Source organism: Castor canadensis, chromosome 5, assembly GCF_047511655.1.
Source record: "Castor canadensis chromosome 5, mCasCan1.hap1v2, whole genome shotgun sequence".
In the NCBI taxonomy this organism is placed as follows: domain Eukaryota; kingdom Metazoa; phylum Chordata; class Mammalia; order Rodentia; family Castoridae; genus Castor; species Castor canadensis.
The window spans coordinates 74859567-74886467 of NC_133390.1; the positions used below are offsets into that span (position 1 = coordinate 74859567).

At 34.1% G+C, this 26901-nt stretch overlaps 1 protein-coding gene across 23 annotated transcripts in view; it reads right to left on the reverse strand.

Annotated features, from left to right (window-relative positions):
* Dlg1 (discs large MAGUK scaffold protein 1) overlaps positions 1-26901 on the reverse strand; it is a 270953-nt gene that overhangs the window by 127821 nt on the left and 116231 nt on the right. For 14 of the 23 annotated variants that reach the window (XM_074073460.1, XM_074073469.1, XM_074073471.1 and 11 more), the window contains one exon: positions 20273-20371. The exons of the other annotated variants lie outside the window; for them this stretch is intronic. In XM_074073460.1, the coding sequence (XP_073929561.1) occupies positions 20273-20371 (99 nt within the window). The remainder of the gene's footprint in view (positions 1-20272; positions 20372-26901) is intronic. 23 annotated transcript variants of the gene reach the window in all.

Consider the following 26901-nt stretch of genomic DNA (forward strand, 5'->3'; position numbering starts at 1 on the left):
AGATCCAGTAAGATTTGAATTATTTTATCACCGAGAAAAAAACTTTTGTCTACACTGAATTATGTTTGAAGATGAAAACAAAAATGTGTCACACAAAGAAATCAATCACAAAATTTTAGAATATCAGAAACATTCTGAATGTTTTTGGCTGAAATGACTGCTTTTCACTATTATTATAGACCACTCAAGGAATAATGGTTTGCTATAGCACATGAAATAAGTACTGTACACTGCATCCAGTTTTAAATGAAAAAAACTTTGTTTTTTGGTTATAGTTAGAAATAATTTTTATGTGGATAAAACTAAAGAATAAAATTTAATTCATATCAAATAAAAGACATATCAGAAAACTGATATAATTCCCCTCAAAATTATTTCCTCAGAATATTTAAGATAGTTATAAAAATACTAAATTAAACATTTTCATAGAATAAGATGACTATCATTTAAATAAATATTAGGAGATATGATTATATGCTAATAAACATCAACAATTCTTCTAATCCAATTAAGTAATTATATATAGCAGCTGTATTAAAGAACATTATAACACAAAATAATAGTTTTCTTCCAAATCTGTAAGCTTTTTAAAAGGTAAGTATACGAGTAAGGTGCACACCTATAATTTTAGCACTCAGGAGGCTGATGCAAGAGGATCTTGAGTTCAAAGCCAGCCTGAGCTATACTATATAATAAGACTCTTATTTTCAAAAAAGCCACCCCCCCAAAAAAAAATCCCTCAAAAAACAAAACAAAAATGTGAATACTTGGAACCCAAATGATTCAGCAAAATACTTTTTACTCTCAGCAAAACACTGATATGAAAAATCATATGATAAAATACATAAGGAAAGTACTGTTTTAAGGTTAAAAATCATACACTACACATTTGGGCTATACATAAAGCAGGTCAAAATGAATAGGTAATATTATGTTATATATAAATATAATATTAACTACTGTATGTCCAACCTTACCAGTAAATATACTCTGCGTTTGAATGATTCAGCGAAAAATCAAACCTCATAAATAAAAGTTCTACTTGTAAGGTTGCTCTTTAAGCAAAACTACTGAAACTTAAAAACATTTGAGAGTTTATGAACATTTTAAATCATTCATTTCCCAGTGAAATATCAAGATGACTCAAATTGAAATTTTCACTTCATTTAAAAAATTCGTGATACAGGGGGAAAGATGGGGAAAGGGTATGGGAGGGTGAATATGGTACAAATACTGTGCACCCATGTATGTAAATGAAAAAGTGATACCTGTTGAAACTACTTTAGGAATGGGGGGAGGAATGATAAAGGAGAATGATAGAGGGGGTGATTTCAAGTATGATTGATATATTGTAAGAACTTTTGTAAGTGCCACAAAGTACCCCCACACAGCACAATAAAAAAAATGCATGATACAATGTCACTATATTCTTTCTGACTAAGCTACTACAGAGAATAAGAACCAACAAGGCTATTTACAGTTACTAAAGAGATGTACTCTTTGAATATTATGGGAAGAAAGCCATTTGGTTCCCTCCAATTATTTATTCCAAATATGCAGCAGAAAAGTTTGGTTTTTACCAAAATTTAATTTACCCCATAATTATTACAATATTAGCTGCTTGTTAGCACCAAATTCATCATCCCTGCGTAAGTTATATTTTCATTTTAATCACATAAAAAGTCTTCAAGTACATACACACAAAATGATAATAAAGTTTTATACTTACTTCAATATTAAACAATGCAGAGTGTTAAGAGCTAAAGATCAAATGAGAGTACATATGAATTGATGGCTGTTGTATCTGAGTGATGGATATACATGGAGTTTGTGTACTATGCTCTCTACATTTTAATATTTTTGAAATTTTGTGTAACAAAATTAAAGTGAAATCATATTAAGCACTCCGTTTGTAAGAGGTTAATAGGTAAGGCAATTGTGAAATACTACTGTTAGAGTTGAAACTAAGATATTAACATTCAAACTGGGTACAGTGGCTAATTTCTATAATCCCAGCTACGTGAGAGGAAGGAGATCAGGAAGATCACAGTTTGAGCCCAGTTAGTGAGCTGCTCATCTCAATCAATAAACTGGGGTAGGGGTGTATACCTGTTGTTCCAGCTATGCAGCTAAGTGGGAGGCTGTAAGTAGTAGGATCAATGTCTAGGTTGACCACAGGCAAAAACCATGAGATCCTATCTGAAAAATAAGGCCAGGCACTGGTGACTCATGCCTGTAATCTTAGCTACTCAGGAGGCAGAGATCAGGAGGATCACTGTTTGAAGCCAACCCAGGCAAATAGTCCATGAGATACTATCTCAAAAAAAAAAAAAAAAAAAAAACACCGTAAGAAAGGGCTGGTGGAGTGTTTAAGTTCTAGCACCACAAAGGAAAACTGCCAAAAACATTTTATGAAGCCAGTATTACAATTATCCCAAAACCAGGCAAAGACACCTCCAAAAAGGAGAACTATAGGCCAATCTCCTTAATGAACACTGATGCAAAAATCCTCAACAAAATAATGGCAAACCGAATCCAGCAACACATCAAAAAGATTATTCACCACGACCAAGTAGGCTTCATCCCAGGGATGCAGGGGTGGTTCAACATATGAAAATCAATAAACATAATAAACCACATTAACAGAAGCAAAGACAAAAACCACTTGATCATCTCAACAGATGCAGAAAAAGCCTTTGATAAGATCAACATCATTTCATGATAAAAGCTCTAAGAAAACTAGGAATAGAAGGAAAGTTCCTGAACATTATAAAAGCTATATATGACAAACCTACAGCCAGCATTATACTTAATGGAGAAAAACTAAAACCATTCCCTCTAAAATCAGGAACCAGACAAGGATGCCCACTATCTCCACTCCTATTCAACATAGTACTGGAATTCCTAGCCAGAGCAATTAGGCAAGAAGAAGGGATAAAAGGAATACAAATAGGTAAAGAAACTGTCAAAATATCCCTATTTGCAGACGACATGATCCTATACCTTAAAGACCCAAAAAACTCTACTCAGAAGCTTCTAGACATCATCAACAGCTATAGCAAGGTAGCAGGATATAAAATCAACATAGAAAAATCATTAGCATTTCTATACACTAACAATGAGCAAACGGAAAAAAAATGTATGAAAACAATTCCATTTACAATAGCCTCAAAAAAAATCAAATACCTAGGTGTAAACCTAACAAAAGATGTGAAAGACCTCTACAAGGAAAACTATACACTTCTGAAGAAAGAGATTGAGGAAGACTATAGAAAGTGGAGAGATCTCCCATGCTCATGGATTGGTAGAATCAACATAGTAAAAATGTCAATACTCCCTAAAGTAATCTACATGTTTAATGCAATTCCCATCAAAATTCCAATGACATTCATTAAAGAGATTGAAAAATCTACTGTTAAATTTATATGGAAACACAAGAGGCCACGAATAGCCAAGGCAATACTCAGTCAAAAGAACAATGCAGGAGGTATCACAATACCTGACTTCAAACTATATTACAAAGCAATAACGATAAAAACAGCATGGTACTGGCACAAAAACAGACATGAAGACCAGTGGAACAGAATAGAGGACCCAGATATGAAGCCACACAACTATAACCAACTTATCTTTGACAAAGGAGCTAAAAATATACGATGGAGAAATAGCAGCCTCTTCAACAAAAACTGCTGGGAAAACTGGTTAGCAGTCTGCAAAAAACTGAAACTAGATCCATGTATATCACCCTATACCAAGATTAACTCAAAATGGATCAAGGATCTTAATATCAGACCCCAAACTCTTAAGTTGATACAAGAAAGAGTAGGAAATACTCTGGAGTTAGTAGGCATAGGTAAGAACTTTCTCAATGAAACCCCAGCAGCACAGCAACTAAGAGATAGCATAGATAAATGGGACCTCATAAAACTAAAAAGCTTCTGTTCATCAAAAGAAATGGTCTCTAAACTGAAGAGAACACCCACAGAGTGGGAGAAAATATTTGCCAACTATACATCAGACAAAGGACTGATAACCAGAATATACAGGGAACTTAAAAAACTAAATTCTCCCAAAACTAATGAACCAATAAAGAAATGGGCACATGAACTAAACAGAACTTTCTCAAAAGAAGAAATTCAAATGGCCAGAAAACACATGAAAAAATGCTCACCATCTCTAGCAATAAAGGAAATGCAAATTAAAACCACGCTAAGATTCCACCTCACCCCTGTTAGAATAGCCATCATCAGCAACACCACCAACAACAGCTGTTGGCGAGGATGCGGGGAAAAAGGAACCCTCTTACACTGTTGGTGGGAATGTAGACTAGTACAACCACTCTGGAAAAAAATTTGGAGGCTACTTAAAAAGCTGGACATCGATCTACCATTTGATCCAGCAATACCACTCTTGGGGATATACCCAAAAGACTGTTACTCCAGAGGCACCTGCACATCCATGTTTATTGCGGCACTATTCACAATAGCCAAGTTATGGAAACAGCCAAGATGCCCCAGCACTGACGAATGGATTAAGAAAATGTGGTATCTATACACAATGGAATTTTATGCAGCCATGAAGAAGAACGAAATGTTATCATTCGCTGGTAAATGGATGGAATTGGAGAACATCATTCTGAGTGAGGTTAGCCTGGCTCAAAAAACCAAAAATCGTATGTTCTCCCTCATATGTGGACATTAGATCAAGGGCAAACACAACAAGGGGATTGGACTATGAGCACATGACAAAAGCGAGAGCACACAAGGGAGGGGTGAGGATAGGTAAGATACCTAAAAAACTAGCTAGCATTTGTTGCCCTTAACGCAGAGAAACTAAAGCAGATACCTTAAAGCAACTGAGGCCAATAGGAAAAGGGGAACAGGTACTAGAGAAAAGGTTAGATCAAAAAGAATTAACCTAGAAGGTAACACCCACGCACAGGAAATCAATGTGAGTCAATGCCCTGTATAGCTATCCTTATCTCAACCAGCAAAAACTCTTGTTCCTTCCTATTATTGCTTATACTCTCTCTACAACAAAATTAGAAATAAGGGCAAAATAGTTTCTGCTGGGTATTGAGGGGGGGGGAGAGGGAAGGGGCGGAGTGGGTGGTAAGAGAGGGGGTGGGGGCAGGGGGAAGAAATGAACCAAGCCTTGTATGCACATATGAATAATAAAAGAAAAATGAAAAAAAAAAAGTTCTAGCACCACAAACATACACACACACACACACACACACACACACACACACACACACACACACAAAGAACAAAAAAAACCTCAAAGCAAATGTGGGGCATAGCTCAAGTGTTAGTGTCTGACTAGCAAGCCTGAGTTCAAATGCTAGTACTGCCAAAAAAACAAAAGTTATTGAGTATTCAAACCATAAAGCTGATTTTAATTCAAACCATAAAGCTGATTTTATTGGTTAAAATTTGTTTCAGAAGGATGGTTACAAAGAGACTGGTAAAAGTGATTTGTCATTTTTACCTAAATAAGCAATATATATATATATTTAGTATAACATATAAATAAGTTTTTTTGTATAATACTGTATATATCATATATAATGTTAATACATTTGTTTGGGGATGTAGCTTGAAATTAAATGAGTGAATAATGATGATCATACCTGAAGAGAAATCCTAGAAAACTTGAAATTAGACAAAAATCATGACTAATCAAGAATTCAGTCAAAATGAATGTCAGGATAAGAAAACCTAGTAATTTGAAAGGTGTATCACAAAAAATCATTCCAAACATGAGCCCACAGAAATGAAGCTCAAGAGACAAAAATGGTATGACTGCCTCCAGTTTAACCACCTAAAATAATTATAAAAATATCTAAGACTAATAAGTGAAGGATTAAAACATCTGTCTTGGAATACATCATATTTGAGATTTTCTACTTTCATATATTACAAGATACAGTATTGGTACTTGATGGAAGTAGTAGTCCATTCTCCAATTTCTTGGAGATAGTAATGGGAATTAAAGCACTAATGCAATGTGGATGGATGTGGAAGGTATGATACGTAACTCAGAAAGGCTTGATACTCTAGCATCAAACCTAAAGCTACCCTAACAACAAAGATAAAGACAGGCTTCTTCTGAAGGAAGACATTCAGAAAAGGTGGCTACTGAAACCAGGCAGTTTTTAGGTAGCTGTAGTAAAGAGCAAGAAAAGTGAAAACAGTAGTCAATCTGGTCAATTTAAGACATTAAGCATCTTAACTAGAACAATGGGTACAACAGGTAACATGTAAGCATCAAACCAGTAGCCAATCTGGCCAATTTAAGACATTAAGAATCTTAACTAGAACAATGGGTACAACAGGTAACATGTAAGCATCAACTTTGCTTATAAGGAAATCTAATAATAACAAAAGTACTTGAGAAGAAGTACTTGAAAACACTTTGAACACTTTATAGTGTTTTTAAATGAGGAAGTATCTCCTATATTTCACTTCAGAGGACATTGTATCTCAAGACCCGGATCTAGGTTTCTCTCTCCATCTTACTATCAATCTGTGACATTTGATTATAGTAAACCACAATTACTGTAGATACTTATTATCCAAGAGGCCTGCGTGAGCCTCCAAAAGTAAAAAAAAAATGTGTTGAAAATCATAGGTAGTTATATAAATACTTACCTATTATGATTTACTAAGAATGTATAGCATCATGTATGTTTCCACTTGGATAACAAAACCTTACAAGTCACTTAGAGGGTTAGGGGAGGGGTATTGAAAGGGCACAAATATTCCTGAAGGAGGAATTAACAAGCCCCCAAGGAATTTGAACCAAGTGTTAATGGTAACACTTAAGAAATTTAATTTTGTTCACCCAATTTTACTTTCCTATTTCATTAACAAAAGATATTGTAGTGATCGCTGCTGTATTAGATTACAAAATTTCAGAGGATAGGAATACATTTTTAAAAAATAAGATCCAGTTACTTAAAAACAGGGCAAATAAAGCTGTGGAAAGCAGCAGTGAGGTGTTCCTGAAGCAATTTATATACTTCTTACACAATTCAGTGTGGGCAACAATCTTGTTTTCCAAACATCTGTGCTCTAACTGCTGATTGCTTCTCTGCTCAGAGGAGCAAAGAGGTAGTAGCGACTGCTTCTTACAGGCCTCTTCATTATTGCAAGCTCCTTCCCACTACCTGCTTGAATGACTTCCATTGGGTTTCTCTCCCCACTCCCTGCAACCCATCCCCACCTTCACTTTCTTTTTTTTCCCTTTTGGGAAACAGACATTGAAGACTATGACATTAAAAGTGACTACATACTTGGGAGAAATAAGAAAATCAATGCACATACACACCCAGGAATATTAAAGTTCAGAAAATACCTAAGAAGACTCTAAGTTTACAAAAAAAAGAAAATCCTGGAGGAGAATTTGCTTTTCAGTTACTATGTATTAGATTCAGATATGCAGTTTTCAAGGAAAAAAAATCACAAGGCATACAAAGAAACAGGAACATTATGTATGACCCAGTCACAGGAAGAAAAGAAATTAACAGAATTGTTTCTGAAAAATATCTGATGGCAGATCTACTAGATGAAGACTTAAAAAAAAAAACTTTAAATATGCTCAAAGAACTAATAGATATGGACAAAAAGAAGAATATGGTATGTGTTTTTAAAAAAAAGAACATGATATGTGAACAAACTATAAACATCAATAGAGTGAAAACCTAAAAAGAAACAAAAAAATTTGGAACTGAAGTGAAAAACTTATTTCATTTGATTTTGTTGAATCTAGAGAGATTCAAAAGCAGATCTGAATAGGCATAAGAAAGAACCAGTGAACTTAAGAACAGTACACTGGAAACTGAGTCTAAGGAGAAGAAAAGAAACGTAAACACAGCCTAAGAGATCTACAAGCCACCATGAAGAATACCAACACCCACCATGGGAATGCCATTAGAAGTGAGAAAAGGGCAGACAGAAAATGAGAGAGCTAATGGCCCAAGCACCCCAAATTTGGTGAAAGATATGAATATAAACATCCAAACAGGTCAAGCAAAATAAAGTCAGAGACTCACACAGACACATTACAATAAAAAGGTGAAAGGTCAAAAACAAAGAAGATTCTTCAAAGTAGCCAGAGAAGGGACTTGTCACATACAAGATTATTAGCAGACTTCTCATGAAACACTTTGAAGGCTAGAAGGCAGTGGGCAGATATAGTCAAAATGCTGAAAGAAGAAAACAACCAACCAACTACTTAGTAAACTAAGCATCCTTTATGCAGCAAAATAGTCTCTCAAAAGTGAGGGAGAAACTAAGACATCCCCAAATAAACAAAAGCTGAAGGAGTACATTATCATTAGATTTGTCTTGAAAGAAGGATCATAGTGAAGGTAATACAATGGGTTAATTATAATGATAGCACAGGTTAAGTATCCCTTATCAAAAAAAAAAATGCTCCGGACCATAAGTGTTATGGATTTTCTTGTGGGGGAGGGATTTGAAATATTGGTATATACATAATTAGATATATTGAGGATGGGATTCAAGTCTAAACATGAAATTCATTTATGTTTCATTTTTACCTTATACTCATAGCCTAAAGGTAATTTTATACCGTATTTTAAAATAATTTTGTGCATAAAACAAGATTTCATGATGTGAAATTTTCCACTTGTACCATTGTATCAGTACTCAAAAAGTTTTGGATTTTCAAGTAATTCAAATTTTTTATTTTTTTTAATTTTCAGATTAGGGCTGCTCAGCCTGTAGTATTGTAACAATGCTGTGTAAATTTACTTATGCTTTTCTACTTTGCTTTAAGAGCTAGTGCTGAGATTAAAAGCTAATTATTAGTAAATAATTAAAGTCAGTATTAGCAAATAACCAAAATAAATTACTAGTCTAAAAGTTAATATACTGTAACTTTGATTTGCAACTCCACATTTTGCTTGTATGTAATTTAAGACATTAAAAATTATTATTTTTATGTTTGTGGACATGTATGAAGATGTATAAAAGGGATACAGACATAACTCTTAAAGGACCAGAGTTTTCAATATTATTAAAGTTAAATTTGCAAAACTTCAGATTAGGAGTTCATAAGATATTAAGGATGTTAACTGTAATCTTTGTGGTAGCAACAAAGGAAGTAAAGGAAATGAGAAAGTCAAAACATTTCATTACAGAAATTAACTAAATGTCAAACACAATAATACAAGAAATGAGTTACGAAAAATTTTAAGGCATATTAAAAAAAGACAAAATGATCAAAGTCCTTCTTTCATTAGTATGATTACTTTAAATGTAAATGAACTCTCTAATCAAAAGACAAAGATTGGTTGGCAGAATGGATTTAATGAAAAAAAACAAAAACAAAAACTAGTCATCATCCAGCTATAATGCTATCTAGAAGAGCCTCATTTTACATTCAAAGATATTGAAAGTGAACAATGGGAAAGGATATTCTAATGATTTAGTAAGCAAAAGACAGCAAGAGTGGGTATACTTGCAATAGACAAAATGAACTTTAAATAAAAAAGATAAGCCAAATAACGATATTATATATTAATATATCCCATTTTCCATAATGGATAAAACAATCAGACAGAAGACAAGGAAGGAAATAGTGGGATGAATAAGTAGATATAAAGACATACAGACTGCCCTACCTAATAACAACAGAATATGGATTCTTCTCCAGTATACATATGGGACAATTTCTAAGATAGATCACAGCCCACAAAAATGAATACTAATAGATTAAAAACATACATATTATACAAAACATCTTCTCTGACCACAATGGTATGAAGTCTGGAACAGTACTGGTAGAGTGGCTCAAGTGGTAGAGCACCTGCCTAGCAAGCGTGAGGCCCTGAGTTCAAACCCCAATACCACCAGAAAGAAAAAAAAAGTCCTATGAAGTCTGTAGTAGTAACAGAAGGAAAATGGGAAAATTCACCTATTTGTGGAAATTAAATAATCTTTCTTTTTTTTTTTGGAAGTAGGGGTGTTGGACGAAGGCCTTGACCTTACTAGTGCTCTGCCATTTGAGCCACACTCCCAACTCTTTTCTCTTTAGGTTACTTTTTAGACAGGACCTCAGGCTGGCTTAGATCTTAATCTTCCTGCCTATGACTATTTGCATACCTGGAACCACAGGTGTGCCCATCACGTACAGTTTATTGGTTGAGATGGGGGAGTGGAGTCTCACTAACTTTGTTTGAGTTGTCCTTGAACAGAGATCCTCTTGATCTCTGCCTACCACATATTTGGATTGGGTGGCATAAGACACCACACTGGGCCAAGCAACATGTTCTTAAACAATCAATGGATCAAAGAAATGAAAAGCAAAGTTAGAAAATACTTAAAGAAGTATGAAAATGAAAACACAACAGATGAAAACTTTTAAGACATGTTGAAAGGAGTACTAAGGGGAAAATTTATAGCTATAAGTATTAAAAGCAAAATTAATCTCAAATCAACAACTTTAAAATACAATTTAAGGAATTAGAAAAAGGAGAATAAGTTATATCCAAAGCTAGCAGAAAGAAGGAAATGGGATTAGAGTAGAGAGGGAATAGAAAAATTAAATATAGAAAATTAAACACCAAAAACTTGGTCTTAGAAAATCCAAAACTGAAAGATCCTTAGATACATGGAATTTAAAAGGAGAAGATTTAAATTATTAAAATCATAAATAAAAGTATGGATATTACTTACTACCCACTCCAGAAAAATAAAAAAGGATCTTAAGAGAGTACCATGAGGGAGCAAGTATATGCTAATAAATTAGATCACCTAGATTAAATAAAAAATTCCTCTAAATGCAAAACTTATCAAGACTAAACCATGAGGAAAGAGAAAACCTGAATAGATATGTAACTAGTAAGGAAATTGTATCAGGAATTAAAAATCTCCCAACAAAGGTAAGTTCTAGACTGGATGGCTTCAATGGTGAAATACACCAAGCCTTTAAAGAACTAACACTAATCCTGTCAAGCTTTCCAAAAAAGTTGAAATAAAAAGAGGTCAGCATTACCTTGATGTCAAAGCTGAAACAAAAATACAACTAGAAAACAACAACAAACTACAGACCAACAATCTTTTGAACACTGATGCAGAAATCTTCAACAAAATACTAGCAAACAGAATTCAGTATATATTAAGAGGATTATGTTATACGTATCAAGAACCGTAGTATTTCTTCCTGGAATGCAAGGATGGTCTCACATACAAAAATTAACCAAAGCACAGGGTGCCAGTTACTCATGTTTGTAATCCGAGCTACGTGGTAGGCTGACTGAGATAGACTGTGGTTCAAGGCCAGCCTGGGGAAATAGTGCATGAGACCCTTATCTCAACCAATAGCTGAGTGCAATGGTATGTGCATGTCATCCTAAGGTACCTGGAAGCTGATGCCAGGAGAACAGATTGCAGTTCTAGGCCAGCCAGACAAAAAAAGTTTGCAACACCCCTCCCCAAAGAAAAACGCAGGGCATCATGGTGTGTACCTGTCATTCCAGCTATGGTGGAAAATGTAGAAGAGGCATGGTTCAAGTGGGAAGCCCAGAGTTCAAATCCCAGTACGGCCAAAAAAAAAAAAAATTACCAATGCAATACACCATAATAAATACTGCAGGGTTTAAAAAAAAAAAGAAAAAAAGAAAGAAAGAAACCAGTCGTCTCAGTTGATTAAAAATAAAACCAAAACTGACAAAACAACACATTCAACACATTTTCAGGACGAAATTACTGAACAAAACTAGAAATTGAAGGAAACTATGGACAATAAAAGTTATGTATTTTCATATAGCTCAAAATAAGATATATATCTCATACAACTCAAAATGTATGTTTTTATGTGGGCACATCTCCCTCAATGAATACCAACTCAGTGATGAAAGACTGAAAGTTTTTCCTCTGAGATGGCGAATATGGCAAGATGTTTGTTTTTACCACTTATATTTAACATAACAATGGCTGAAATCAGATAATTGAAACTGTAGCTAAAGCAATCAAGGAAGAAAAAATATAACACATTCATACTGGAAAGAAGTAAAATTACCTGTCCCATATGTTATGATCTTTATGTATAGAAAATTCTGAAGATTGCACACACAGATACAACCTGTGAACAAATGAATTTAGCAAAGTAGCAGGATATAGTCAACACACAAAAATCAGGTATAGTTCTATTAACAATAAATAATCCAATAGAAATTAAGAAAATTTCCATTTGCAAGAGCATCAAAAAGAATAAAATACTTTGGAACTAACTTAATCAAGGAAGTAAAAGATATATGTAATTAAAATTACAAAACACTTCAGAAAGACATTTAAAATAGACATCCATCATCATGCATTGGAAGACTTAATATTGTGAAAATTATGAATTTAATTCAATTCCTATCAAAATCCCAATGATGTTTTAAAGAAACAGAAAGATCCATTGTAAAATTCAGATGGAATTTTAAGGGACTCTAAATAGCCAAAAGAATACTGAAAAAGAACAAAACTGGAAGACTTGTATTTCCTGACTTCAAAACTAACTATAAAATTTCAATAATCCAGATAGTCCAGTGCTGGTGCAAAAATAGACAAACAGACCAATGGAAGAGAATACAGTCTAGAAACAAACATCACTGATACAAAATAACTGAAAGTGGAACTATAACTTACATGTAAGATCTAAAATTGTGTAACTCTTCCAAGAAAACAAAAGGTAGGGCTAGGGTGTGGCTAAGGTGTACAGTGTCTGCCTAGCAAGTGCAAGGCTCTGACTTCAAACCCCAGTACCAAAAAAACAACTAAACAAACAAAAACAGGGTAAAAGCTTCAAGACACTGAAGACATTGATCTGACAATGATTTCTTTAGTATGACACAAAGCAACAAAATAAAAAATAAGACAAACTGGATTTCATGAAAATTAAAAATTTTGTGCACGAAAGACAACAATATAAAAATTAAAAAGGCAATTCACAGAATAAGAGACAGTATTTGCAAATCATCTCTGATGAGAATTGCTAACCAGAATATAGGCAAACTTCTAAACCTCAACAACAACAAAAAAACCTAATTCAAAATTGGCAATGACATTGTATAGACATTTTTTCCAGAGAAGATATAAAAATGGCCAATAAGCTCATGGAAAGATGCTCAACATTACTCATCACTAGAGAAATGAAATAAAAACTGTATTGAGATACTACTTTCACACCCATTAGTCTGGCTAATATCAAGGAAACAGAAAATAAGCATTGGTAAGGATGTGGAGAAATGAGAATTCTTGCAATGGTGTAATCACTGTAGAAAATAGCATGGCAGTACCTTAAAATATAATTAAAAATAGTTATGGTTCTATTTCCAGGTATAAACCCCAGAGAAATGAAAACAGTGTCTCAAACAGATACTTCTATATTCATGTTCACAACAGCTAAAATATGGAGGCAATCCAAGTGTCTATGGATGTATAAATGGATATGGAAAATGTGTGCGTATGTAAAATATGGAATATTATTCAGCCTTTGAAAAAAAGAAAATTCTGGCAAATGACACAGTATGGATGAACCCTGAGGACATAATAAGCCAGCATAAAAGACATATGAAACCACTTATATAAGGCATGCAGACTAGCCAAAACCAGAGAGACTAAAAAAAAACAAAACAGAAGATAATGTCAGGAAGGGGGGAATTACAGTTTAATGAGTATAGAGTTTCCGTTTTGCAGGAGTTCCAGAGACACACAATGGTGATGGTTGCACAACAATATGAGCATTTAATACAACTACATTTATGTTACATGTATTTACCACAATAGAAGCTGGTTAAAAGAAAAGTCATCTCAATCTTATGAAAATGTATGCAACATAAACTGAAGGATACTCTACAAAATAAGTAGCCTATTCTCTTTTTGCCATACTTATGATAGAAGGCAAACTATTGATCTATTCCAAATTAAAGACTATAGTGTCATGAAAATTAAATGCAATGTGTGCCATTATTTTTTAAAATTGCACAGCAGGGTTTATTGAAATATTTCCATACATACAGAAGGGGAGACCTCTACTAATGGGTGAGGCCCTTGTCTGGACTGGGATGATGCTTGGTGGACCACCCAACCTCAGGGATGGACTGCTGACCCCAATGCACATAGCCACTCTAAAACAGAAGGTAAGTCTAATTAAAGGTATCCTACCCTAAAATTGCCCACCTCTCCAATGTAATCTCCTGCTGAACATCCAATCCTTAACCCAAAAGCTGCTTGGGGGAATCCACAGGTTGTGCCCTACACTTATGGAATAGGAGTCTGCATCTCCAGGTTTGAACTCATAGACACACTCAAAACCTAAATCAGACCCTTCCCAATCCTCTTCTGCGTCCTCAACCTTCCATACCACCCCTACCCCAGAGAAGGATAATAGGGGAAAGCCACTAAACAATCCTAAAAAGGTTCATGTAACAGTAGGAAGTGACTTAAGACAAACCCTAGAGATAGAGACTGGATACAGAGAGACAAATGCCTGGTTGATGGATAAAATATTCTGTATGTGACTTAAAAAAGTAACTGTTATGCTTGCACTGCAGGTAGACTGGAAGCTCATGTGGTTTCATTCCTGCTAGGATGGACCTCAGACCCTAACAGTATGGCATGCATGATATGTCTTTATCAGGAGGAGTTGGCCTGGGGAAATGAGTCTTGCAAGACCTTACATTTCTGTCTCCAGTGGTAAAAGGCCCAAGACAGAAACCCCCTAGAACCATCAGGCCTCTGTCCCCTGACACCAACTATAGCTTGTATCTCTTGAGGTATGGGGAGTAATTGATGTGCATGGGTAACCTGACCGGTTGCAATCAAGGTCAATTCTTCGATGAGATAAGCAACCAAAATACACTGATCAAAGCCTGAGGAGATGTCTGTTGGTACTGTGCAGGGACTTCGCTTGAGATCCAACTGGAAAATTGGAGTGGAACCTGTCCTTTGGTTCAAAAACCTATCCCTTTCACCCTAGCATTTCAATAACCCAACCACTCTACAAGGGGACTCAAGTCCCAAGATAAAAAAAAAAGTACAGATGGGCTGATTCCAGGTGGGTCATTTGACCCACATGTTTGTATAGCTGCCTCTGGAATCCCCCAGCAGGTCCCCGAAAAATTCAAGGCTAAAAATCAAGTAACAGTGGGCTTCAAGTCAGTACTATTCTGGTGGTCCACAGCCAATAAAAATGTAGATTGGATCAATTATATCTAATGCATATAATATCTATTATAACCAATAGAGATTTGTCAACTATACTAGAGATGCCATCAAGGAAATAACAGAGCAATTAGATGCCACAAGCCAAATGGCATGGGAGGAACAGAATGGCCGTAAACAAGAAGTTAGCAGAAAAGGGAGGAGTTTGTGTAATGATAGGAGGCCAATGTTGTACTTTCATCCCCATTAATACCACCCCTGATGGCACCATCACAAAGGCTTTATAAGGATTAACTACTCTTGCCAATGAACTCGCAGAAAATTCCAGAGTAGATGACCCATTTAATAGCTTGATGGAACAATGGTTTGAAAAATGAAAAGGTATGATGACATCCATTTTCACTTCTCTGATTATTGTGTTAGGAGTAATGACCACAGTAGGGGACTGTATCATTCCATGTATGAGAGGGCTCATCCAAAGATTAATTGAGACCACATTAACCAAACACACTCCCATCTCTTATCCGGACAATCTCTTCTTATTAGACACAAACAAGAAAGTCAATTAATACTAACTAAGTTTAAAGAAAAACTATAAATAAAAAAGGGGAGGAAATTATAAGAGTCACCTTTAGGTTGGATCTTTTCTGCCAAAGGATTTAATCAGTAACAACAGCCTCACTAACTCGCTTCCCATACACTTGCTTCATGGACTCTGGTGAACCTGATAAAAGTTTATTAATTACAAAGCGTTGTTATCCTCAACCAGGTAAATTGTACTAGATGCCTGGTTGTGGAGCTGATAACCTAAAACAGTTACTGCTTCCCTGAACTTTAAAAATTCTTTGTCTCCAAAGCTCCCTCGTGACCTATCCCCTTTCCAATGAGCCAACCACTTAGACTGTGAATCCAGGGGAGGGGCAGTGTTATGTTAGAGATAAAACCTGAGTGGGCTTCCCTCCTGATGTGCTTGCTTCCCAGACTCTTTGTAGGGTGCACACCCTTCTACAGTAGTAAATTTTGCCTTGTCTATTGACTTCTGAGTTGTGTCGTCTCTCTTGTGACACCTCAATATTTTAAAGACATTTCTAACAATAACAACAGTACATTATTGTCAATTTCCCAATGTACCCCACTCTATTATTCTTAGAGAAAGTATTTAATGGTATAAAATATTAATTTTAAGGTTAAAGAACATGAGTCTGCAATGCCTGAAAGATTCACAAAATAGTAATATATAGGAAGAGAAATGACAAAGCAGATGTGGTTAGGTAAAATTATTAACTGGGGGAAGCTGGATAGAAGTATATGAGTTGTCTTAATATGGTGCAACTTTCTATAAATCTGAAATGATTTTTAAAAATACAAAAAACTTGTAGCAAGCAAACAATGAAGTGAAGTGTTTTGTGCAACTAAAGATTCTTCCAGATAATCCAAAGGATGCTATTTTACCTATAAAACGATCCAATAGTTTAAGACACAAGTTAAGCTGTTCTGTGAAGTTTGAAAGGTTCAGAGGTTCTAAGAATATGCTCTGCCCTACAAATACCTTTAGTATAATTACTCTCATGTCATGTGGGAAGTACTGTGAACTTGTCTCTCATACAAACAAACAGTAGGCTCTTGGAGTCCAGCAGAAATTCCTTTCAGAATCTATAGAATCCCCACCCCTAAACCACAGGGGATGCATTCCAAGATGTTCCACAGATGTCTGAAACCATGGATAGTACTACTCCCTATAAAAACTTGATAAAAGTTTAATTTATAAATTAGCCACAGAAAGAAATTAGCAACAATAACAAGTATAGAGCAAGAATATGAATATCCTACAATAAGTTATTTAAAGTTTATGAGTTACTTATTTCTGGAATTATCCATTTAATATTTTGGGGCCATGGTTTACCACAAATAACTGAAAACGTAAAAAGGCCAAGCCTCAGATAAGAGTGAGATTACTGCATATGCTTAAAACAATTACAAAAAAATAAATGAAACAAACCCAACTTTGAAGTATATGTTTGAATATCAAAAAGGATTCAACATACAAAAAATTACATAAAAAGTATTCTTAGCAAAACTTAAATTATTGGCTAGCATTTTGAATAGGTACACATAAGGGTTTAAAGTATTTATTTTTAAAACTGGGATGGAAATAAGCTTCTGGATTTAAGATGCTATTATGACAGGGATGATGTGGTTGCATTCCTAATAGAAAGAATTAACATCTGTTACTCACCTATATGTTTAGTTTCTGTGTGGAAAAACGGAAGGCCTGAGAAATTTAGAAATATCCCCACTATGACACATCTAGAAATGAGTTGTACTAGGAAGTGATATATTAAGTCCTGACAATAAAGTCCATGTGTGACGTTTCAACAACTTTAAGCCGCCATTCTGTGCATCTTGCCCCATACCACTGTATAATAAGCAAGATAATTCCTATTTGTACAGGGCTTTCATAAAGTTCAAATGATATGATTAATATAAAAGTACTCTGAGAAGTATAAAAGCATTCTACAAAAAGTAATAGACAATATACTTAAAAAAATGATCATCTATCTCTCTGTGTGCAATTGCCTTGATCCTCAAACTAGTTGTGAAACAGGGTGGTGTTACCATTTTAATAGGTGAAGGGGGTAAGAGAGAACAACTTGTTTCAGTGACAAAGATAGGACTAAACTCTAAATTTTGTCCTCTGCTTCTATTTCTATTACATACTGATACATTTAAATGGAAAGCAGATCATTAGAAGAAAAATTACATCTGCTAAAGTGTTAAAATTGGGTTTCATATTCATTAAGTGTGGATCTCAAAATTTATTTGGAAGCAAACATTTATTATATTAATTTTATAATGTACATGTTATACTCAATTATTAGGAACATGCTTCCTTGGAAAATGAGGCATACCAATTAGCTTCTCAGGTAACACAACACAGTTATTAAATTATCCTCCATAAACATTTTTAGTGTATATAAAACCTAAAGTGAGGGTACACCTTTTCTTCTATACATCTTGTTATTTGTTTTTAAACTTGTTCCTTGGTTTACTGTCTCAAAGAAATACAAAACTAATAGCATGAATGGACTGTGTGCCAGATGCTGTGTAGGGTACATGACTTGCATTAATTATGAGGTATTTTTTTAATTGATGTTGGAGATGGAACCAGGGTACTCTGAGCCATACCTACATTAACGATTATGCTCTTAATCATTGTAAAATACCTAAAGTTAGTACTACTGTCATTTTTCAGTATTACAAATTAGTAAACAGAAGTTCAGCACTATTAATCAAACTGTTCAAAGTTCAGAGCAAGTTAAGTGGTAAATGAATTCCAACCCAGGTCAATCTGACTTTAAGACCTATATTTTTAACTGTACGGTTCTATAACATCTCAAAAATTTCCAATAGTAGTAGGATACTAATTATGGACATCTAGAGTAAATAAATGAGAGAATCCTGAATAAGAAAGAAAGGTTCCCAATTTCAAAAAAAAAAAAAAAAAAAAAAAGGAACAGACACCAGTACAAAATTTCCAATGGTTGTAGGAAAATATTTAAACATTAAAAAGTTGAAGAAACAATAAAATAAACTTTCAAAAAATGTCCTACTATTCAACCTCATATAATTGGAAAGATAGTATATTAGTATGATGTTATAAACTGCTCACCTGGAATTATATTTTATTTATAAATTCATTTTCTTATCTGTAATATGCAAGAATATCTATCTGGATTTATATCTATTCAACACTTGGTGGTTTTATAATGACTTAATTTTTAATGATTTCATAAGGGTAAAGATTATATATAAGTATTAATAATAGCATAATTCAGTCATTACAATATTGATCTCACTGTAATACTGGTAATTTCTCTTAGAATCCTGTTTTGTATGGATATTCTTACTGATCTTCAATTTTTAGCAGAGAGAAGGGCACTGAGATGTGAGTAATCACAATTGGTATCTCATTCTTTTTCCCCAACGGAGCTTATCAACACAAGCACTTATACAGCAAATATACTATGTTTACCTACATTTAATGCTATTGATCAATTTCAGCAAAAATACCTATGGACACAATAATTTCCACTTTAAATGAGACTAAGCTCCTTCACACCAAAGATCATTAATATTATACTTAATACTATCATTAATTTGACTTTGGATAACTCTGTTGGAAGGGCAATTAATGTCAGTAAACCAGTCCTTAGAACTAGTAAGACTCCAAAAATGGAAAATGATTGCATTCTTTGACATTTGGCTACTATTTTTTTACTGTTACATATAATTTTCTGAAAATACTTTTTACGTTGGAGTAGGTTTTTTTTGTTTGTTTGTTTTTTTCTGGTGAAAATGAGCTTTGAACTTGAGCTTCATGTTTGCAAAGCAGGTGCTCTACCGCCTAGCCACACCTCTAGTCCATTTTGCTCTAGTTCTTTTGGAGATGGGAATCTTGTAAAGTATTTGCCCAGGCTGGCCTCAAACTGTGATCCTTCTGATCCCAGCCTCCCAAGTAGGTAGGATTATAGGCGTGAGCCTTCAGCACTGGGCTTGGAGTAGTTTTATTTACAGAAAAGTAATGAAAGATAGTATAAAGAGTTCTTATATATTGCAGATACAATATCAATTATTTTTAATTAATAAGTGTGAAGTATGTTATCTAACTAAATGAGAAAAGGATGAATATTTCCAAAGAAAATAAATATATACTGGGAAACAAAGTGCTGCATAAAAGGAAACATCCAACACAAACAAGATCAGGAGTACAATTATTTTTATTATCATTAGAAATTAAGACAAAATTTTCTAAAGCAAAAATATTTAAAAACTTTTGAACAGATTTACAATTTCAAAAGGCATCATAACAAATCTAAACAGTAGCGTAGAATCCATCCCATCTCATAGTCTGCCTAATAAAATGGCAAATGTTGAACCTATTTCATATTAAACCACAGTATCTAATTTCCTAACCAAAGCCCAAATTAAATTAATAAATCTAACAAAAAACTAACAGTTTTAAAAGAACAAAAAATAAAACATTACAAGCAGATGAAATGTTTATAAAGAAAAAAGAAACCAATAAAAACCTGTGGTGTGGTGGGTAGGATGACAGTACTCTCAGCAGTGACTGGCAGGACAGGGACCACAGGGACAGTGGGAGGAGAGGGAGGAACAGCTTCTGTTGGCTAAAAATCATCAATGACAAAAAATCAGGAAAAACACCAAAACAAAAGAGAAACACATAACAGAAAGTTGTGCCATGAAGATAAATTGCAGTTCTCAGAGGTAATTAAGAAATAGGTAAAATACTAATATATTACTTTAAGTAATGAGAAAAGATTCTCCAGAAATTTTAGAAATAGCTAAATCACCAATTACAAAGTTTATATAGTAAAAAGGAGTGACTATTCTTTAGATGTTTAAATGAAAATAACCAAATATAATCACTTATAGTAACACTCCTCCTTTAGGGGGTAAGACACTCGTTTCATAAACAGATGGCAAAATACTTTCCTAGCATTCAGAACACACCTGACTACTTTCCTTTTTGGAGTTAAAGAACCAAAAGTCATTTCATTAGCTTACTATGCAAACAATGAGGGTTTACAAATCTAGACAAAAACTGAACTTACGTCAGTTAGTGCTATTACGAAGAGTAATAACCTGCCTAAGCCTGCTTGTAGAGTCATTAGTTCAACTATTCATTGCCTATTATATGAGAGACATATTCTAGCAAAAATGGAAAAAGAAAAAGAAAAAAACAAGTGCAGAGAACTCTAGTGGCATAATTTAAATTAGTAAATTTGGATACTTATTTTTAATAACTTTATTTGGCTTGATTCAATTATTTTTAAAAACATGCAACTAGAGCACAGAAAAGATGTTTTGTAACAAGACCCAATTCCTGTCAGCTGAATTAATTCATAAACAGTTGCTATACAAATGACATGTACAAAAGAAAAGCACTAAAATCAAGTAATAGACTTAAAACAGGAACAAAAACAGCTAAAGTTGAAACAATGCTTATTCTCACTGATAAACACAAAATAAAACTGTAATAATGAATTTTTGTCTATCAAATCAATCCAGAGTTATTAAAAAATACATGAGTCAGGTGCGGTAGTACATTCTGCTATCCTAGCAATCTTAGCACTAAGGAGTCAAAGGCAGAAGGATTTTGAGTTCAGGGTCAGCCTAGACTACACAGGGAATCTCTATCTCAAAACTTTTGATGTACATATGAATGAAAATAAAATAATAAAACCCATTAAAATTGTTTTTTTTTTAAAAAAGGTGGGGTAGGAAGGACAAGAAAGGATAATAATAGAGGGGGTGAACTTAGTAAAAGCCCCGTGATGTAGCTAGGCACTAGTAGCTCATTCCTATAATCTTTGTATAGGCTGAGATCTAGAAGATCATGGTTCAAGGCCAGCCCAGGGAAAAAACATTTGTGAGACTGTATCTCAATGGAAAAATGCTGACAGTGGTGGTGCTTGCCAGCCATCCTAGCTACAGCAGGAAGTGTAAAATAGGAGGATAGTGGTACAGGCCTGCCTGGGCAAAAAGTGATACTCTCTCTCCAAAATGACTAGAACAAAAAGGGCTGGAGACACGGCTCAGGTGGTACACTACCTGTCTTGCCAGCACAAAGCCCTGAGTTCAAACCCCAGTACCACCAACATTATATGCATGTATGGAAATATTACAATGAAACTCCTCTGTATAATTTACACTAATGAAAAGCAAACAGACAGAAACAAAGGGTAGAAATGAATAGCATTTCTGTAGAGAAAAAAAAAATATATATATATGTGTGTGAGTGTGTGTGTGTGCCCAATAAGCACATGAAAGGGGTCAACATCATTAGTCATTATAGAAATGCAAACCAAAGCTATAAATGACATGCTACTTTAGACTCAGGAATGTTATAATTAAAAATCAAAACCAAACCAAAAACAAAGTAACAAGTAGTGGCAAGGATGAAACTAGAACCCTTGTAACACTGATGTGGGTATACACAATGGTACAGACTCTGTGGAAAAATTGTTCAGTGATTTTCTCAAAAACCTAACCACAGACTTATGATATGACTCAGCAATTCTAATCCTAGTTATACATTCAAAAGAACAAGGAGTCAAGTTTTATATGCCAGTGTTTAATGTAGCATCATTCCCAACAGCCAGAAGGTGGAAGTAATCCAAGTATCTACCTACAGATAGATGGACAAACAAAATATGTATATACCTATAATGGAATATGGCTCAGCATTAAAAAGCAAAGAAATTCTGACACATGCTACAACATGGATGTCACGAAGACATAGTATTAAGTGAAATGAGTCTGTCACAAAAAAGGCAAATACATGAATCCACTTAAATGGTAAATTTTATTATACATAACCACAATAAATATTCTAAAAACACTTTTAAAATACATGGAAACAGGTCCTGTCACACTGCTAATGGACATATAAATTCACACAAACTAGAAAAAGAAATTTACCCGTAAATTACTAAACTCTTTGAGTTAGTAATTCTGGAAATGTACCCTGAAGGAATAATTTAAAAAGAAAATGTTTTAATACTTTTAAGGTATTCTCTTGAGCACTGCTTATAATTGGGGAATACAGTAAATATCCAAATATGTTTTAATGGTTGTAAATCATGTGAATTATAAGATTAAATATTATGCAGCAATTAAAAATAAGTTTATAAGTCATATGGAACAATGCTTATGACATACATGATGTAAAAAGGTAAAAAAAGTTTGAAAAGTTAGCCTCTGGGGACAGGATTATGAGTAGCTTTTCCCTCTTCCTTCTTTATTTAGAATTCTATTTTTCCAATTCACTCCAACTAAAGTCTCTGAGGGTTTGGTTTGAGGCTATTTATACATTGTTACTGTAGAAAAAAACCTCTAAATTCCATATTATGAGCTCAAAAATTAGTAATTTAAATGATACCCAAATTTCACTGGAATACTTATATGACCTTTACAAATGATAAAGTATAAGAAAAGGCTGGATTAGAAAGAAACGTTGCTGAATGAACTGGATGTATATATTGAAAATCAAATGGAGACTGATCCTCACCCTAAATCATACAAAGAATCAATTCCAGATGCTTTGTTGGTATAACTGAGAGGGAAACAAAACAAAACTTCTAGAAGATAATATGTTAAAATATTGTTATGACTTTGTTGTAAGCAACAACTTCTTACACAAAATAAGTGCATGTTGTTGAAACTAAAGTAGGGCAAGGAGAACATCTGTATGCAGGGAGTGGTAGGGAGGAAGCAGTCTGCCACAAGGTAAGTACACTGAGAAGGATGCCTCTATGGGCAATGGCAGTGGCCTGTATGTTGTTGGAACTCAACTGAGAAGAATGTCTGTTTCACAGAAGCAATAAACTAGCATGGAGTTTGGGGCCCTCAGTAGAGTAAAAGGGGGACTGGATGGTGATGAGTGAGGAAGGTATTCATTTATGGCATTGATAGTGATGGGAGATGTACATATGGGGGATTTTATTAAGTATATAAAGGACAGTGGGAACAAGGTTCCTCATGTTAGAAAGGGGAGTTATAAATATGAAAAGGGAGAGAATTAGCATGAGACCAATGGTGTTAAGTCTCAAATTGGAGGCACTGTTAGCAACACATGGTTTTCAAAATGTACAGATACAAAAATAAATATCAGACACAAATGTGTGTAATGTACATATACTTCCCAGATCTGCACACTGAGAGGAAGTGGGAACACTTAACACCCCAAAAGCATGAACATGTATCTTGCACACAGACATTGATTGCTAAAAACCCATTCTCCAATAAAGAAATAAACCAGGGTTCTTAGAGAAATGGCTGATCCCAGTGCTAAAGCTCTGCAAGTACAGTAAGTCTAGACATCTTTCTGTGCCAGAAAACAAGGAAGTGGTCAAAGAATAATGCGGTTTTAGAAAGGGCCTAGAAGTCAACTTGAAGTGCTGCTGATTGGGAACCACCAGAGACTCAAAATAAGTAACAGTGGCATAAAACCCACTAAATAAAACAAGAATCTAGGCATCACAACAGATATAAATATGCACATGACAAAAATAAAAGGAAAGAAGAGAAAGCATTTCCTTGCAATAAAATGCAACTTAAAAATGCAGAAGGGATGGTAGAATTACAAAATTATTACTTGGTAATCATCATAGCTATAATTCATTTAAGAAACATCAATGGATGTTTAAACTTCCTCCTGTGCTGCTGAGTGAAACTTCCATTTCACACTAGTGATGAATATCAAGTATATTCCCTCAAAATACTTACCACATTGGAGAAACTTAGCAGATATTATCTTAATCAAGTGATCAAAGTTAATACCACCAGTAAAGGGACAAATTACATGCTTGCTGGTAAAATGTAGTAAGAGCATACCAAAATTCTGTGACTTTCTCTCAAAGATGCATTATCTGAATCTAATCATTAAACATCAGACAAGCCCAAATTAAGCAACATGCTATAAAATAACTAGCTGTAATCATAAAAATGTCAGTCATGAAAGTCTAGATATTCAACATTAGATTTTTACCTTATTTTTACAAACAGCTTTATCAAGTAAAGTGATATGAAAACTGCACATAGTTAATTACACAATTTGTTGAGGTGGCAAATAAGCCAGCGCCCACAATTTTGAGTGTGTAAGTGTGTCCATCACATCTAAAAGGTTCCTCGTGCTTCTTTGCTATTTGTTTTGTTCTTAGAACATTAAAATAAAATTTTAAATGTCTGAAAATATCATAAATATTTCCAAGCTACAGATGATAGCAATTCTGCTAACAAAAGCCTACAGAACAAAATAATTCATTTAATTGAAATAAAAATACAGGTCTAAATAAATAATTAAATGAAGGCTGACTGATGAGGAATGGCACAGATATTAGCTCTCAGAATAAACTTAAGAGGCAAGAAGATGATTAGAGCAAAGGATTGAAAGCATGGCAAAATGCTGGGAAGGTGTATAAAAAGATTCTTAGAGAATGTCAAATATAATAACACATATAAGATAGAAACAATGAGAGAACAATATAAAGTAACCATTATATTTGATTTATTATAGAAAAGAAATTCGGAATAGAATTTAAGCTTGAAAAATCTCATGTTCATTATGCCATCATCCTTCTCCTGCTCTATTTGTATCACTCAAGAAGATCAGCTCCAAAGAGGTTTTTGTTGTTGTTTTTGAAAATCTTAACCATGTGACCAGCAACAGTCTCAGTTGTTTCTATCCATAGCAACACCATGGAATCATTAGCTTCTGAGGCTGCCTTCAGAGACTTGTTTCCATGACAACAGAGGCTATAATATTAACACTGTCTCAAGGAACACTGCAGAAAATTGTAAATGTCTGTAAATGAATTAGATAGACGGCACTGTTTAAAAACTAGCATCAGACTGACATTTATCTGAAAAATATTTAAACTGATTTAATATGCTTATTAACTTTCTTTATAGTAATACTTCATACTAATTTAAGATCTTTAAATTAGAACCTAGAAAACCAGTATTAAAATGCAGGAGATTTTCATAAAAGTGGTCTGAGGTCTCATTATAGTCACATGCATACTGTGCATCCACATTTATGATCACAGGCTACCATCCCTCTTTTTCATCTACTCAACAACAAATACGTATTTATTGAGTTGGGCCTAATACCTTTATTAAAAGAGCCTTCTACTTAAAATAGCTAAAGTGCTTTTTACTGTAAATACAAGAAATGACAGAAGGGTCAATCAGGAGGCTGTGCTAACCCAATTCAGAAGTAATTGGTGGCTTAAGCTGAATGGTGGTAATGGTGAAAATGAGCCTAACTTGTCAAATAAAGATAAATTATGAATGTAGAGTTGGTATATCTTGGTGGCTGAAAGAAAGTCAGAACTATTAAGAAAAACACTCACAATGGCTACTAAAAATTATTTCTCATTTCGTACTTAGACTCAGACACAAAAAAACTACAAATGTGTCTACATATATTAAATTTTTCTTACTAAATTATTAAAATGACTTGCAGAGCTGGAGGGCTGTTGCTCAGTAGTAGTGTGGTTGCCTAGCATGCCTAAGGCCCTAAATTCAATTCTTAGCACCACAAAAATGAAAATAAAAAAAAGGGGGGGGAGATGGGGGCATGGCTCAGTGGCAGAACATTTGCCTAGCAACCTCAAGGCCCATAGTTAAAACTCTATTACTTCAAAATAAATAAATAAATAATGATTTTGAAAGGATTTTCATTGTATAAGATGAAACGCCAAGTAAATGAAACCATACTACAAGGAAACTAATAAAGCTTACATTTTACATTACCATGTTACATGAAATGCAGTAGACTGAGTTTGAAATACACACAAAAAATTCAATATAAAAAAAACTACCATATTTTAGGGGAAAATGAAATAAATGCATTAGCAAATTTTTTGGTATTTACTATCTTAGATGATAAGTCTTGTGTCACTGCTGGACAACAAGGACCTTATTTTGTTTTTGCATTGTATAATATAAATTCTTAGTCTAAGGTTTGGTCCTTAGTTTAAAGATCTGCTATGCCATAAGGAGGAATTCTCTCTGAATAAATGTCAAAGAAGCTATTCAAGAGTATGAAATAAACCAGGAAAATTGCATTTTTTAAAATGTTTATAGAAAGATAAAATACAAAAAAGCCCATTTATACAAACTTTGCCTG